Source organism: Cherax quadricarinatus, chromosome 1 (genome assembly GCF_038502225.1).
Source record: "Cherax quadricarinatus isolate ZL_2023a chromosome 1, ASM3850222v1, whole genome shotgun sequence".
Taxonomy (NCBI): domain Eukaryota; kingdom Metazoa; phylum Arthropoda; class Malacostraca; order Decapoda; family Parastacidae; genus Cherax; species Cherax quadricarinatus.
This window is the reverse complement of record NC_091292.1, coordinates 11,718,734-11,735,185: the sequence shown is the minus strand read 5'-3', so window position 1 is coordinate 11,735,185 and position 16,452 is coordinate 11,718,734. Positions and strand designations below refer to the sequence as shown.

Sequence of the window (16,452 nt, the reverse complement as noted above, 5' to 3'; positions counted from 1 at the left end):
AAAGGTGCATCAAGTGTTTAGGTGAACACAAGGGAGGAAAATGCTCACTGAAGAAGTGTTTTAAATGCAAGGGTATGCATCATACAGCATTATGCCCAAATACTTTTGCTGAACAGCAGAAGACTTCCACAGAATCAGGAAGTCAACAAGCAACAGCATTAAATGTGAGAGATAAGTTTAAAGCAACTGCTCTCCCGATAGCTCGAGTTGAGTTATCTAATAAATTACACAAAACCAATGTGCTAACACTATTTGATCAAGGCTCACAAAGGTCCTTCATAAGAAGAACAGTGTTGCAGAAACTGAATAAACAACCCTATGCCAAAGTACAGTTAGATATAGCTGGTTTTTTCCACAATTCTGGTAAACAGACATATGACCTAGCCAGAATCACTGTTGGTCTAGGAAACAGGAAAAAGACAGTAGAAGCTGTGGTAGTAGATGATTTGCCTAAGTCTGTGCAGATCCAGGGATTAAAAGAAACAGTTGCAGCACTGAAAGCAGCTAAGGTCAAGTTAGCCTGTCCTGACATACAGACGGACACTATTAGTCCAATTGATTTAATCATTGGAAGTGATTATTATCACTGTTTTGTGCAAAATATAGTAAGTAAACATGATGTTCACTTGCTGAAAACAGCAGGAGGCCACATGATATGTGGTCCCATTCCCTCTCAAAGTGGGAAAGAAGCTGATATTGATTCAGTGGAAAATGTACTAGTTACGAGAATAACCGCTGATCATGTACCACAGCAAAAATTATCATTACTGGAAGAAATGAATGAACCAGTTGATAAGTTGTGGGATTTAGATGCGATAGGTATTGATGTAAATAAACCAAGCCCACAAGAGTCTCAGACTTATAACCAATATTTGGACACTGTCAAATATAAAGATGGACAGTATTGGGTTAGGTTACCATGGAAATTAAATCCACCACATCTGCCTAGCAATTATCGCATGGCTTTCGGACAAATGAAAGCACAAATACATGAGCTCAGGAAGAATCCAGAGCTACTGACTGTCTATGATAATATCATACAAGAACAGTTGGACAATAAATTCATTGAGGAAGTAGTCGAAGATAAGTTGAAGACAGAAGCTCATTATCTCCCGCACCATGGAGTCAGAAAAGATTCTGAAACCACTCCACTACGTGTTGTATATAATTGCAGCGCACGTGCAAATAAAGATGTAGCAAGTCTTAATGACTGTCTGATGACCGGACCCTCACTAACTGAGAAGCTTGGAGACGTGCTTATGAAATTTCGCACAAACCCATATGCCTACACGGCTGATATTTCCAAAGCTTTCTTAAGAGTAGGACTACAAGAAATAGATAGAGATTATACTCGATTCTTGTGGCCTGAAAATCCACATGATCCTCAAAGTCCTGTGAAAACTTATCGTTTCAAATCAGTATTATTTGGTGCAACATCCTCTCCATTCTTACTAGAAGCTACTCTAAATACACATTTGAAGAAATCTGAAAGTCCCTTCAAAGAAATCTTAAAGAAAAGTTTCTATGTGGACAATCTTCAAGGTACTGTGAATAAAGAGGAGGATTTGAAATCCTTATACAGAGAAGCTAACAAGGAGATGAAAGAAGCAAATATGCCTCTAAGGATGTGGAATACTAATTCAAAGCAATTAAGGGAACTTATCAAAGAAGATTTCCCTGAAACTGAAATTCCTGATTGCAACAATATGCTGGGACTTAATTGGAACACACAGGAAGATACTTTGAGTCTCAAAAGGATAAACAATAAATCATGCAGTACACTCACTAAACGTAGTTTACTGTCAGAGGTATCACAATGTTTTGATCCTCTAGGACTCGTCTCACCAATTACCATAAAAGGTAAAATGCTTATGCAAGATGCATGGAAGCTCAAAATTGGATGGGATGAGAACTTGCCTCTAGAAATGAGTCAAGCATGGGATGAAATATCCAAGGAGTTTAAACAACTTCATCAAATTAAATTTCCCAGACAAATAGGTCAAGAGGGAAACAAGTACACATTACATGTGTTCTGTGATGCGTCAACCAGAGGTTATGGCGCTGTAGCTTACATGAGTAATGCTGAAGGAAGTACACTAATTACTTCAAAGGCCAGGGTAGCACCCTTGAAGGTCAGAACAGTACCACAATTGGAACTGACAGCACTCTATGTAGGTACAAAATTAGCTGTCTATCTCAACAAAGTACTTGATCATCTCACTATTGAAAAAACCGTGATCTGGAGTGATAATGAAGCAGTTCTCCAGTGGTTAAGAAATAATAAGAGTAAGTTGGTCTATGTACAGAACAGAGTAGCAGAAATAAAAGAGATGCAGAGAGATTATCTCTTTCTCCACGTCTCTACCCAAGAGAATCCAGCTGACATGTTGTCACGTGGTGTCCCACTCAAGAAATTTGTGGATAATAAATTATGGCTCCACGGACCGAACTGGCTCTCTAATGAAAATAACTGGCCTCAGCAAAAAGCTCACATTATGCCAGAAGAAACAGTCTGCTTGAACACAGCAGAAATAAGTTGTGTAAATACTGCAGACACAACAGAAATAGTCATTGATGGATCTAAATACTCATCTTTGGGTAAACTCTTAAGAGTTACAGCTCTTGTCTTTAAATTCATTAAAGGAATAAAACCTGATTATGAATATCTTGAACCCATTAAATACTGGGTGAAACTAATACAGAAAGATGTTTTCTCTACAGAATATAAATTTCTGGAAACACAAGATAAATCCCCAAAGAAACCTGTTATGATTAATTCTTTAGGACTTTATCTCGACTCAGAAAAGATTATAAGATGTCGAGGAAGAATTCATAATTCTTCACTACCTAAAGAAGCCATACATCCAATATTGATCCCCAAGAATCATTGGCTAACAAAACTGATTGTGCAAAACGCCCACAGTAACGTGTTACATGGTGGGGTAGCTGACACACTTTGTCATATACGACAATCCTACTGGATACCTCAAGGTCGACAAAGTGTGAAAAACAAATAAAGGACTGTATTACTTGTCGTCACTACGATATGCGAGTATGTCAGTATCCAGGTCCACCTCCATATCCCTCTGAAAGAGTTTGTCATATCACTCCATTTGAGGTGACAGGTGTAGATTACACTGGACCAATAATTTTAACCAAAACAGTTGACAAAGTTCCCATCAAGGTGTACATCTGTTTGTTCACTTGTGCTACAACTAGAGCAGTACATCTAGAAGTAGCCACTGACATGTCTGCTGAAACCTTTATCAAATTATTCAGAAGGTTTGCAGCCAGAAGGGCATGTCCCAGACTGATGATTTCAGATAATGCAACGAACTTTGTTGCTGGTGCTGCTTATATAAGCAAGATCTTTGATCAACCAGAAGTACAACAGATGCTGAATCAACGCAGTTGTCGTTGGAGATACATTCCTCCTAAATCTCCATGGCACGGCGGATTTTATGAAAGAATGATCGGCATTGTAAAACGTTGTTTAAGGAAGACTCTTCATCGTCAGAGAATCGACTTAGAAGAATTCCGTACAGTTGTGACTGAAATAGAAAATAGAGTCAACAACAGACCTCTAACTTATGTTACCGATGATCTGGACAATTTAGAAGTGTTAAGTCCATCTCATTTACTCCATGGCAGAAGGCTCGAACCTGTTCCTCCCATGAATGATAAAGAAATCATAGAGGATCCTACTTATTTCGAACCTGAGCAACTCAGACGTAAATTCAAACACCTTAATAAAGTGATTGAACGTTGGGAGAAAATTTGGCGAGAAGACTATCTCACCTCATTGAGAGAACACTTCTATGGAGCTGGTGTTCCTGAAAATCATAAGTCCTTAAGACCTGGTGACATAGTGATTATTGACAATGATGGTCCGAGGTCCCAATGGCCACTTGGAAAAATTGTGACCATATATCCTGATGCAAATGGAATCATCAGGACAGTTGATGTTTTGAGCAAAGGTGTAGTGAATAAGCGGACAATAAATAAACTAGTGCCGTTAGAATTACACAGTGTTGAAAACAAAATTAGTGATTCTCCAGAAACCACACAGACTAAAGCTGTTCAGAAAAGACAAGCAGCAGTGGTGGCGAGTGAGAAAATCAAATTAATGTTAAGTGATGAATAGTTCACCTGCAGCGAACCTCCGCCGCCCCCCAGTGTGGAGAAATTTTCTCCAGGAGGGGGGTATCAGCCCCCTTCAGCCCCTTTCAGCCCCTTTCAGCCCTGAGGGGCCCAGCCCTCTCAGAAGGGGCAAACATCTTGTTTACTGCTACAGCAAGTAATTGATCCCAGATGCAGTACGAGTATGTGACGTGGTCAAGCGACCGCTGCTCCTTGCAAGAGTCCAGTGTTGCAAAGTGTAGTTTAATAAGAGACAGTCCATCTCTTACCTTAGCAGGACAATTAAGGAAAATCCTGCTCCCACTTTATTACCATGGTAAAGATAGTGTACATTGTTGTCTATGCTTAAGACAGCAAGAATCAAGCATTCTGCTTTGCTTCATGGAGGAAGTTTGGCAAGGAAGCAAAAGGTACTAGGTCAGCTTTTCCTTTATGTTTGAGGGGCATAGGACGCTGTGAGGTCAGATTACTTTTGACTCTACTGAGAGTCACACTGACGCCAGGATAACCAACAAAGAACACTGATCCATGCGTTAGTGTGAACAAAGTGTCTCACAAAACACAATAAACACTTACAGAGAAGTGTGATCAGCTTCTTTAGTGATATGGTGTGAACAATTATTGATGAACAGTGTAACAACGAGTGTTGCGATCCAACAGAGTGTAGTGAGACATTCTTCAAAGAACACTATTCTTCAATCAACTCATCGGATATCCGGGCGTAACTACTGGTCAGATACATATACCCAGGTAAGTACAAGTAAGTACGTCAGCCATCAGTGAATGAAATATGCTGACATAACACCCCCTAGGGGTAATTTATTATTAAACCTGGGAGTGATCATGTCAGAGGATCTCACCTTCAAGGACCATAACATTGTATCAATCGCATCTGCTAGAAAAATGACAGGATGGATAATGAGAACCTTCAAAACTAGGGATGCCAAGCCCATGATGACACTCTTCAGGTCGCTTGTTCTATCTTGACTGGAATATTGCTGTACACTAACAGCATCTTTCAAGGCAGGTGAAATTGCTGACCTAGAAAATGTACAGAGAACCTTCATGGCACACGTAAGTGCGATAAACCACCTCAACTACTGGGAACGCTTAAAGTTCCTAAAATTGTACTCCCTAGAACTCAGAAGGGAGAGATACATGATAATATACACTTGGAAAATCCTAGAGGGACTAGTACCAAACTTGCACAAGTAAATCACTCCCTACGAAAGCAAAAGACTTGGGAGACGGTGCAACATCTCCTCAATGAAAAGCAGCGGTACCACTAGCACGATAAGAAATAACACAATAAGTGTCAGGGGCCCAAGACTTTCAGCTCCCTCCCAGCATACATCAGGGGGGTTACCCAGGACTCTATCCACGTATACTCCAGGTAAAGATTTCCACCCCCCCCCTTGGCTTGTCTTGCGTTGTTAAGATCGCCTGTCTGTGATTGTATATATATATATATATATATATATATATATATATATATATATATATATATATATATATATATATATATATATATATATATATATATATAATATATATATATATATATATATATATATATATATATATATATATATATATATATATATATATATATATATATATATATATATATATATATATAATAAGATCACAGTAAACAGGTGATTTCAAAATATGCAAAACAACCACTCTGAAAGAATAGAGAAATTCCAAGCGCTTTCATGACTACTCACATTATCAAGGAACTATGAAAGTAAAGCATCCAAGGAAGCTATATAAGGGGTACGCCCAGCACCTCACTATCAGATACCACAACGGTTAAACACGTGATGCTCGGCGACCCAACTTGGATAGGTCCCTTGCACAACTCACCCCCAAGCTATTCTACCCAAGAAAATTTAAAAATTATTATTTGTCAGGTGTATTATTAAATTCTTCCCAAATTCTATTAATTATAAATGGATCTAATTTATATAAACCAAAGGAAATATTCATATTATTGTCAAAACTGCTTTTTATGAAACAAGATTCAATTATATTCCTGTCGACTATGGACTTGCTTGATACTACTTTCTCAACTTTTTGAAAATCAATTGGATGGTTAAAATCTCTTACATGAATAAATAGAGCATTGGAATCTTGTCCAGTTCTAATGCTATATTTATGTTGTTTTAATCTTAGTTCGAGATTTTTACCAGTTTGACCGTAATAAACTTTATCGCAAATTTTACAAGGAATCTTATAGACACATCCATCAGCATTTTGGGGGGAATTCTTTATCAAAAGTTTTTTCACTGTATCAAGATTTTTGAATACAACTTTAATATTAAAAGTCTTAAGAAGAGAAGGCATATCAACCAAGTTTTCATGGTAAGAGAGAACCAACATATTTTTAGTTGAATAAGGCTGGTTGTCCCTTTTTGGATTATAAAAAGTGTTTCTAGCAACTTTAAAAGATTTATCAATTACATTTCTTGGGTATTTTAAATCATTACCTATTTCATAAATTTTGGATATTTCCTCATCTATGAACTCAGGACTACAAATTCGTAAAGCTCTCAAAAACATTGATGAGAAAACAGAGAGTTTGACTCTATCTTGATGCGAGGAATAATAGTGGACATAGGAACAGTTATTTGTAGGTTTTCTGTAAATTTTAAATTTGAATTCATTATTACCCTTAATAATTAAAACATCTAGAAAAGGCAATGAGTTATTTTCTTCAAACTCAACAGTAAAGTTTATAGAATGGGCTAAGCTATTTAATTTTCCAAGGAAATGGTGTATATCTACATTTTTGGGCATAAGACACAAAATATCATCAACATATCTGAACCATTTAGCTCTATTAGGGAGGATTGTGTTAAGCAACCTTGTTTCAAAAAATTCCATGTATAGGTTACTAAGAACAGGTGAAAGAGGATTTCCCATTGCCATACCAAACTTCCGAGTGTAAAACTTATCATTAAATACAAATTTTGCATCAACATTGCAAAGTTTAATAAGTTTAATGATAGTAGGAACTGGCAATGGTAAATCATAGTTAACGAGTTCTTCAGATAAGAAACTTAATAAATCATCAACAGGAACTTTCGTAAACAAGGAAGTAACATCAAAACTAACCATGTTAAAATCATTTAAGTCAGTCAAGGAGCTTAATTTATCAACCAAGTCTATGTTGTTTTTAACATTAAAGTTAGAAATTTTGCCAACAATAGGGCTCAAAATATCAACAAGCCATTTGGATAATTTATATGAAACTGACCCTATGGAGCTAATAATTGGTCTGACTGGATTCCCTGGTTTGTGTGTTTTTATTAGTCCATACATGTAAGGCAAAGATGGATTAGTGGAAGTAAATTGTTTGACTAATTCATCTTTGCCTTTCAGTAGAAGTTTTATTGTTTTATTGAAATTGCTGTTAACGGTTTCTAGGGGATTTTTCCTAAGTTTAGAATATATATATATATATATATATATATATATATATATATATATATATATATATATATATATATATATATATATATATATATATATATATATATATATATATATATATATATATATATGTCGTGCCGAATAGGCAGTACTTGCGATCTTGGCTTAAATAGCAACGCTCATTTTACCATATAGGACAAGCTAAAATTTGTGTATGCAATAATTTCGACAAAATCATTCTGAACCTAACGAAAAAAATATATTTCAATGTGTTTCTTTAGTATTAAATTATTGTAAACAAATCTAAAATATATTTAGTTGGGTTAGGCTAAAATAAATTGTTCTTGTTATAATAAGGTTAGGTAAGTTTTCTAAGATTCTTTTGGAGCAAAATCAAATTTTTTTACATTAACATTAATGAAAAAAATATATCTTTAAACGTATAAGAGAAATTTTTAGAAAGGACTTAATTTTGAATGAGTTCTTGCTAATTGACCAGTTTTACATATTCGGCACGACATATATATATATATATATATATATATATATATATATATATATATATATATATATATATATATATATATATATAACAACATATATATATATATATATATATATATATATATATATATATATATATATATATATATATATATATATATATATATATATATATATATATATATATATATATATATATAAATGAATATGCACAGGTAAGAAGGGAGGCCCAACGGCATTATGAGAATGACAGCAGCAAAAGCCATATCTGACTCGAAGCTGTTGTACAGCCACATCAGGAGGAAAACAACGGTCAGGGACCAGGTAATCAGGCTAAGGAAGGAAGGAGGAGATATCACAAGAAATGACCGAAAAGTATGTGAGGAACTCAACATGAGATTCAAGGAAGTGTTCACAGAGGAGACAGAAGGGCCTCCAGAAAAACGGAGAGGTGGGGGTACACCACCAAGCCTTGGACACAATACATACAACCGAGGAAGAAGTATAGAGGCTGCTGAGTGAGCTAGACACCTCAAAGGCGATGGGACTGGATAACATCTCTCCATGGGTCCTGAGAGAGGGTGCAGAGGCACTATGTGTACCCCTAACAAAAATATTCAACACATCTGTCGAAACAGGGAGATTGCCTGAGGTATGGAAGACAGCAAATGTAGTCTCAATTTATAAAAAAGGAGACAGACAAGAAGCACTGAACTATAGACCAGTGTCACTGACATGTATAATATGCAAAGTCATGGAGAAGATTATCAGGAGAAGAGTGGTGGAACACCTAGAAAGAAATGAGCTTATCAACAATAGCTAACAAGGTCTCAGGGACGGGAAATCCTGTGTCACAAACCTACTGGAGTTCTATGACATGGTGACAGCAGTAAGACAAGAGAGAGAGGGGTGGGTAGATTGCATTTTCTTGGACTGTAAGAAGGCGTTTGACACAGTTCCACACAAGAGATTAGTACAGAAGCTGCAGGACTAGGCAGGGATAACAGGGAAGACACTACAATGGATTAGGAAATAATTGTCTGGAAATTAGCAGCAAGTCATGGTATGAGGCGAGGTGTCAGAGTGGGAGCCTGTGATGAGTGGGATTCCACAAGGGTCAGTCACAGGACCAGTGCTGTTTCTGGTATTTGTGATCGACATGACGAAAGCAATAGACTCCAAAGTGTCCCTGTTTGCAGATGATGTGAAGCTGATGAGAAGAATTCAATTGGACGAGGACCAGGCAGAACTACAAAGGGATCTGGACAGGTTGCAGGTCTGGGCCAGCAATTGGCTCCTGGAGTTCAACCCTACCAAGTGCAAAGTCGTGAAGATTGGGGAAGGACAAAGAAGACTGCATATGGAGTACAGTCTAGGGGCCCAGAGACTACAAACCTCACGCATGAGCGTGTTTGATAGGAGTGAATGGAGACAAATGGTTTTTAATACTTGACGTGTGTTTGAGTGTGAGCAAAGTAACATTTATGAAGGGATTCAGGGAAACCGGCAGGTCGGACTTGAGTCCTGGAGATGGGAAGTACAGTGCCTGCACTCTGAAGGAGGGGTGTTAATGTGGCAGTTTAAAAACTGTAGTGTAAAGCACCCTTCTGGCAAGACAGTGATGGAGTAAATGATGGTGAAAGTTTTTCTTTTTCGGGCCACCCTGCCTTGGTGGGAATCGGCCAGTGTGTTAATAAAATAAAAATAATAAACAAAGGTCTGCAACATGGTTAGTTCCGCAGCTCAGGGTAATGTCCTACGAAGAAAAGTTGAGTGAAATCGGACTGACGACACTGGAGACAGGAGGGTCAGGGAAGACATGATAACGACATACAAAATACTGCTTGGAATAGATAAGGTGGACAGAGACAGGATGTTCCAGAGAGGGGACACAGAAACAAGGGGTCACAATTGGAAGCTAAAGACTCAGACGAGTCACAGGGACGTTAGGAAGTTTTTCTTCAGTCATAGAGTCGTCAGGAAGTGGAATAGCCTAGAAAGTGATGTAGTGGAGGCAGGAACCGTACATAGCTTTAAGACGAGGTATGACAATGCTTAGGAAGCAGAGAGAGAGGACCTAGTAGCGATCAGTGAAGAGGTGAGTGCACACTCATGTATGCACACACACACACACACACTCACACACACATACACACTCACACACACACACACACACACACACACACACACACACACACACACACACACACGTGGACAAAGACAGGATGTTCCAGAGATGGGACACAGCAACAAGGGGATGTTAGGAAGTATTTCTTCAGCCACAGAGTAGCCAGGAAGTGGAATAGTTTGGGAAGCGAGGTAGTGGAGGCAGGATCCATACATAGCTTTAAGCAGAGGTATGATAAAGCTAACGGTTCAGGGAGAGTGACCTAGTAGCGACCAGTGAAGAGGCGGGGCCAGGAGCTGAGTCTCGACCTTTGCAACTACAATTAGGTGAGTACAATTAGGTGAGTACACACACACACACACACAGACACACACAAACACATAGTATCTAAAGTCATGAAGAAGATTATCAGGAGGAGAGTCGTGGAGTACCTGGAGTGGCACAAGATTATGAACGACAGCCAGCACGGATTCATGGAATGCAAATCCTGTGTCACAAACCTACTAGAGTTTTATGACAAGGTAACTGAAGTAAGACATGAGAGGGAGGGGTGGGTTGATTGCATTTTCCTGGACTGCAGGAAGACCTTCGACACAGTTCCTCATAAGAGATTAGTACAGAAGCTAGAGGATTAGGCACGTATAACAGGAAGGGAACTGCAATGGATCAGAGAATACCTAACAGGGAGGCAATAGCAAGTCAAGGAACGTGGTGAGGTATCACAGTGGGCGCCTGTGACGAGCGGGGTCCCAAAGGGGTCAGTCCTGGGACCAGTGCTATTCTTGGTATATGTAAATGACATGACGGAAGGGATAGACTCAGAAGTGTCCCTGTTTGCTGATGATGCGAAGTTAATGGGGAGAATTAAATCAGATGCGGATCAAACAGGTCTACAAAGAGACCAGGACACGCTGGATGCGTGGTCCAACAACTGACCCCTAGAATTTAACCCCGCCAAGTGCAAAGTCATGAAGATCGGAGAAGGGCAAAGAGGACCGCAGACAGAGTATAGGCTAGGAGGCCAAAGACTGCAAACCTCACTCAAGGAGAAAGATCTAGGGGTGAGTATAATACCGAGTACGTCGCCAGAAGGACACATTAACCAGATAACTTCTGCGGCATATGGGCGCCTGGCAAACCTGAGAATAGCGTTCCGATACCTCAGTAAGGAATCGTTCAAGACTCTATACACTGTGTACGTCAGGCTCATACTGGAGTACGCAGCGCCAGTTTGGAACCCATACCTGGTCAAGCACGTTTAGAAATTAAAGAAAGGGCTTGCAACAAGGCTAGTTCCGGAGCTCGGGGTAATGTCCTACGAAGAAAGGTTAAGGGAAATCGGTCTGACGACACTGGAGGACAGTAGGGTCAGGGGTGACATGATAACGACATACAAAATACTGCGTGGAATAGATAAAGTGGACAGAGACAGGATGTTCCAGAGATGGGACAAAGAAACAAGAGGTCACAATTGGGAGCTGAAGACTCAGATGAATGAAAGGGATATTAGGAAGTATTTCTTCCGCCACAGAGTTGTTAGGAAGTGGAATAGGCTGGCAAGCGATGTAGTGGAGGCAGGAACCATACATAGTTTTAAGACGAGGTATGATAAAGCTCATGGAGCATGGAGACGGAGGACCCATTAGCTATCAGTGAAGAGGCGGGGCCAGGAGCTGACTCTTGACCCCTGCAACCACAATTAGGTGAGTACACACACACACACACACTCACACACTCACACACCCACACACACACACACACACAGACACCCACACACACCCACACACACACACACCTGGTTAAGCACGTCAAGAAATTAGAGAAAGTGTAAAGGTTTGCGACAAGGTTATTTCCAGAGCTAAGGGGAATGTTCTACAAAGAAAGGTTAAGGGAAATCGGTCTGACGACACTGGAGGACAGGAGGGCCAGCGGTGTTATGATAACGACATACAAAATACTGCGTGGAATAGACAAGGTGGACAGAGACAGGATGTTCCAGAGAGGGGACGCAGAAACAAGAGGTCATACTTGGAAGTTGAAAACTCAGATGAGTCAAAGGGATGTTAGGAAGTATTTCTTCAGTCATAGATGTTGGTGAGGGGCTCTTGATTTAGGGAATTGGATCTGTGCTCCAGTTCCCCGAATTAAGCCTGAATGCCTTCCACATCCCCCCCCAGGCGCTGTATAATCCTCCGGGTTTAGCGCTTCCCCCTTGATTATAATAATAATAATAATTCAGTCATAGATTCGTCAGGAAGTGGAATAGCCTAGCAAGTGAGGTAGTGGAGGCAGGAACCATACATAGCTTTAAGACGAGGTATGATGAAGATCATGGAACATGGAGAGCGAGGACCTAGCAGCGTTCAGTGAATAGGCAAGGCCAAAAGCTGAGTCTCGACCCCTGCAACCACAATTAGGTGAGTACACACACACACACACACACACACATAAACACACGCACACACACACATACACACACATACACACACATACACACACACACAAGGTAACAGAAGTAAGACACGAGAGAGAGGGTTGGGTAGATTGCGTTTTCCTAGACTGCAGGAAGGCCTTTGACACAGTTCCCCACAAGAGATTAGTGCAGAAGCTGGAGGATCAGGCACACATAAAAGGAAGGGCACTGCAATGGATAAGGGAATACCTGACAGGGAGGCAGCAACGAGTCATGGTACGTGAAGAGGTATCACAGTGGGCGCCTGTTACGAGCGGGGTCCCACAGGGGTCAGTTCTAGGACCAGTGCTATTTTTGATATATGTGAACGACATGATGGAAGGAATAGACTCTGAAGTGTCCCTGTTCGCAGATGACGTGAAGTTGATGAGAAGAATTAAATCGGACGAGGATGAGGCAGGACTGCAAAGAGACCTGGAGAGGCTGGACATGTGGTCCAGTAACTGGCTCCTCGAATTCAATCCAGCCAAATGCAAAGTCATGAAGATTGGGGAGGGGCAAAGAAGACCGCAGACAGAATATAGGCTAGGTGGACAAAGACTACAGACCTCACTCAGGGAGAAAGACCTTGGGGTGACCATAACACCGAGTACATCACCGGAGGCACACATCAACCAAATAACCGCTGCAGCATACGGGCGCCTGGCAAACCTGAGAATAGCGTTCCGATACCTCAATAAGGAATCGTTCAAGACACTGTACACTGTGTATGTTAGGCCCATACTGGAGTATGCAGCACCAGTCTGGAACCCACACCTGGTCAAGCACGTCAAGAAGTTAGAGAAAGTACAAAGGTTTGCAACAAGGCTAGTCCCAGAGCTCAAGGGAATGTCGTACGAGGAAAGGTTAAGGGAAATCGGACTGACGACACTGGAGGACAGAAGGGTCAGGGGAGACATGATAACGACATACAAGATACTGCGGGGAATAGACAAGGTGGACAGAGATAGGATGTTCCAGAGAGGGGACACAGGGACAAGGGGTCACAACTGGAAGCTGAAGACTCAGACGAGTCACAGGGACGTTAGGAAGTATTTCTTCAGTCATAGAGTTGTCAGCAAGTGGAATAGCCTAGCAAGTGAAGTAGTGGAGGCAGGAACCATACATAGTTTTAAGAAGAGGTATGACAAAGCTCAGGAAGCAGAGAGAGAGAGGATCCAGTAGCGATCAGTGAAGAGGCGGGGCCAGGAGCTGAGTCTCGACCCCTGCAACCACAATTAGGTGAGTACAATTAGGTGAGTACACACATGGATGCACGCACGCACTCAGTTTTTCCACATGCTCGCGCACGCGCGTGTACAAACACCTGGGATAGGCAGGTGGTGATAGCAGTAATGTACAATCCTCCACTAAACACCAAGAGACCAGACAAGAATATGTTGTAAAGAACGGAACAATGGTGGATACATTAGCTGAGGTGGCCAGAAGGACAAAGAAAGGCTGCAAATTAATTTTTACACACTGAAAGATTGGTCAAATAGTTGGTTGCTTGAATACAACCCCAGCAAGTCAAGGTTATAAAAATTGGGAAAGGGGCAAGAAGACCAGAAACTGAACCTGGACTTGGGGTGCAAAGGTTGTAGACCTTACTCAAGCATGTCGCCAGCGACATGTTATAAAATACTCTGCAAATCTTAGAGTGGCCTTCATGAATCTCAACAAAGTATCATTCACGGCCCTATATATGACATGTAACAAGTCCGTAGCGCAATACGTAACACCAAAATTGAACCCTCACCTGTTAATGCACGTTAATACGAAAGTGTAGAAATAGTGGAACCAGGGCTCAGTCTTAGCCTTATGAGCCCTGGCTCCACTATTTCTGCACTTTCGTATTAACGTGCATTAACAGGCGAGGGTTCAATTAAATCTGGCAAAAGGCAAGTTATGTTCAGGAGCCAGGTATAAGGACCTCATATCGAGAGTGTGGTAAGATTAGGTCAGTTTAGGTGAAGATGGATAACAATGAATGAGAATAAGTCTGTTGATATGAGCGATCAAACACACCCAATAATGTGATCTTTCGTGAGGAGCTGAGAGGTCTGGCCAGAAGCAAAGACTCGACCCCCACAAACAGAATTAGTGTTCTATTAGGCGAGGTTCTCTACCAAGCAGGCCACATCACAGTTCATGATGTCATCCGTCAAACACACTGATACAGACTAACCTGGAAGGCAGTTCGGACGCTTTACTCTTTGATTTGTGTTTAGTGGTGATGGTGCGAGCGTGGGCAGCCCCGACGGTGCGAGCGTGGGCAGCCCCAGTGTTGCAGGTGTGGGCAAATCCCATGCTGCGGGCACGAACAGGAAAAAGAAGTGAGAAAGTCAAAGTTCTCATTTTATATACAATTATCTAGGAATTATATATAATTATAGTGATGTTTTGAAAGAGGGTTGGCGAAGCCCAGTGCGTCCTGAGGAACGTTGTACTTGCTTCAGTAGTTTCTTGTCACTGACAGAGGAATCCCTGCAGGGTAAGCACCTTTAGTACCCACGAGCGCCCCTTGACCCTGAAAGATACCATCACTGTAGTCCCCCACTCGTAGACTTTTTCCCTTCACTCAAAGATAAGATAGTGACTTAACATGATCAGAAAGATAACGTAATTAATATATAATCTAGTGTGACTAAGCAGAAATTTTGGTTTACAGATCAATAATTTAGTCATATAAAATATTGACGGGTTTTAGATCGCAAGAAAATCCGCATTATAAGTTATGTGTTAAAACAAAGAGTAATGTTTCACGAAGATGACGATATAGTTTAATACTTATGTGCTATTGCTTTTAGCTGAATTAAAGTACAAAAAATAAGAGAAATGTTTGAATACTCTCTTATCAATAGTTGGTTTGGCTTGTTAAGTTTATATACAATCGATTGTACGTGAGTCATGAAAGCTTCATGTACATCACCAGTCTAGCTTAGTGAGAGCCACAAAGGTGAATCAGTCACATAGTCTTTATAAAAACCACCAAGACGACCAGCAGCCAATGACAGCCTCTGACTCTCATCTTTTTGACTCACAATCAAAATGATTTTGTTTATATTTGCTCAAGAACATTTAAAAAGAACAGAGCAAAATACTATGACTTGGAGGATGAATAAATCTGCAGTGGAGGGCTGGTGGGTAGGTGTCGTTTCCAGGAAAGGCTGGAGGGAGGGGATAAAAAAATTGGTTTTGTCTGCAAGGGATTTCAATATGTTCACTCATCAGTAAAATGGGTACCTGGGTGTTAGTCGACCGATATGGGTCGCATCCTGGGACAAAATTGAAGGAGGGGTGTTAATGTTGCATTTTTATAACTGTAGTGTGAGCATGCCTCTGGCAAGACAGTGATGGAGTGAATGATGATGAAAGTTTTTCTTTCTCGTGCCACCCTGCCTTGGTGGGAAACGGCCGATGTGTTAATAATATATATATATATATACATATACATACCTGGAGAGAGTTCCGGGGGTCAACGCCCCCGCGGCCCGGTCTGTGACCAGGCCTCCTTAGGTCAGTGTCCCAGGATGCGACCCACACCAGTCGACTAACACCCAGGTACCCATTTTACTGATGGGGAACATAGACAACAGGTGGAAAGAAACACGTCCAATGTTTCCACTCTGGCTGGGAATCGAACCCAGGCCCTCGCCGTGTGAAGCGAGAGCGTTAACCACCAGGCCACCAGAGCCTACACATATATATATATATATATATATATATATATATATATATATATATATATATATATATATATATATATATATATATATATATATATATA

The 16,452-nt window shown here is 40.5% G+C and overlaps 1 protein-coding gene across 1 annotated transcript in view; it reads right to left on the bottom strand.

The window, feature by feature from the left end:
* LOC128691897 (probable 4-coumarate--CoA ligase 3) overlaps positions 1-15,153 on the bottom strand; it is a 105,378-nt gene extending 90,225 nt beyond the window's left edge. Inside the window, exon 1 of the mRNA XM_070085600.1 lies at positions 14,851-15,153. Within this exon, the coding sequence (XP_069941701.1) occupies positions 14,851-15,020 (170 nt within the window). The 5' untranslated portion in view covers positions 15,021-15,153. The remainder of the gene's footprint in view (positions 1-14,850) is intronic.
* Positions 15,154-16,452: the final 1,299 nt, after the last annotated feature.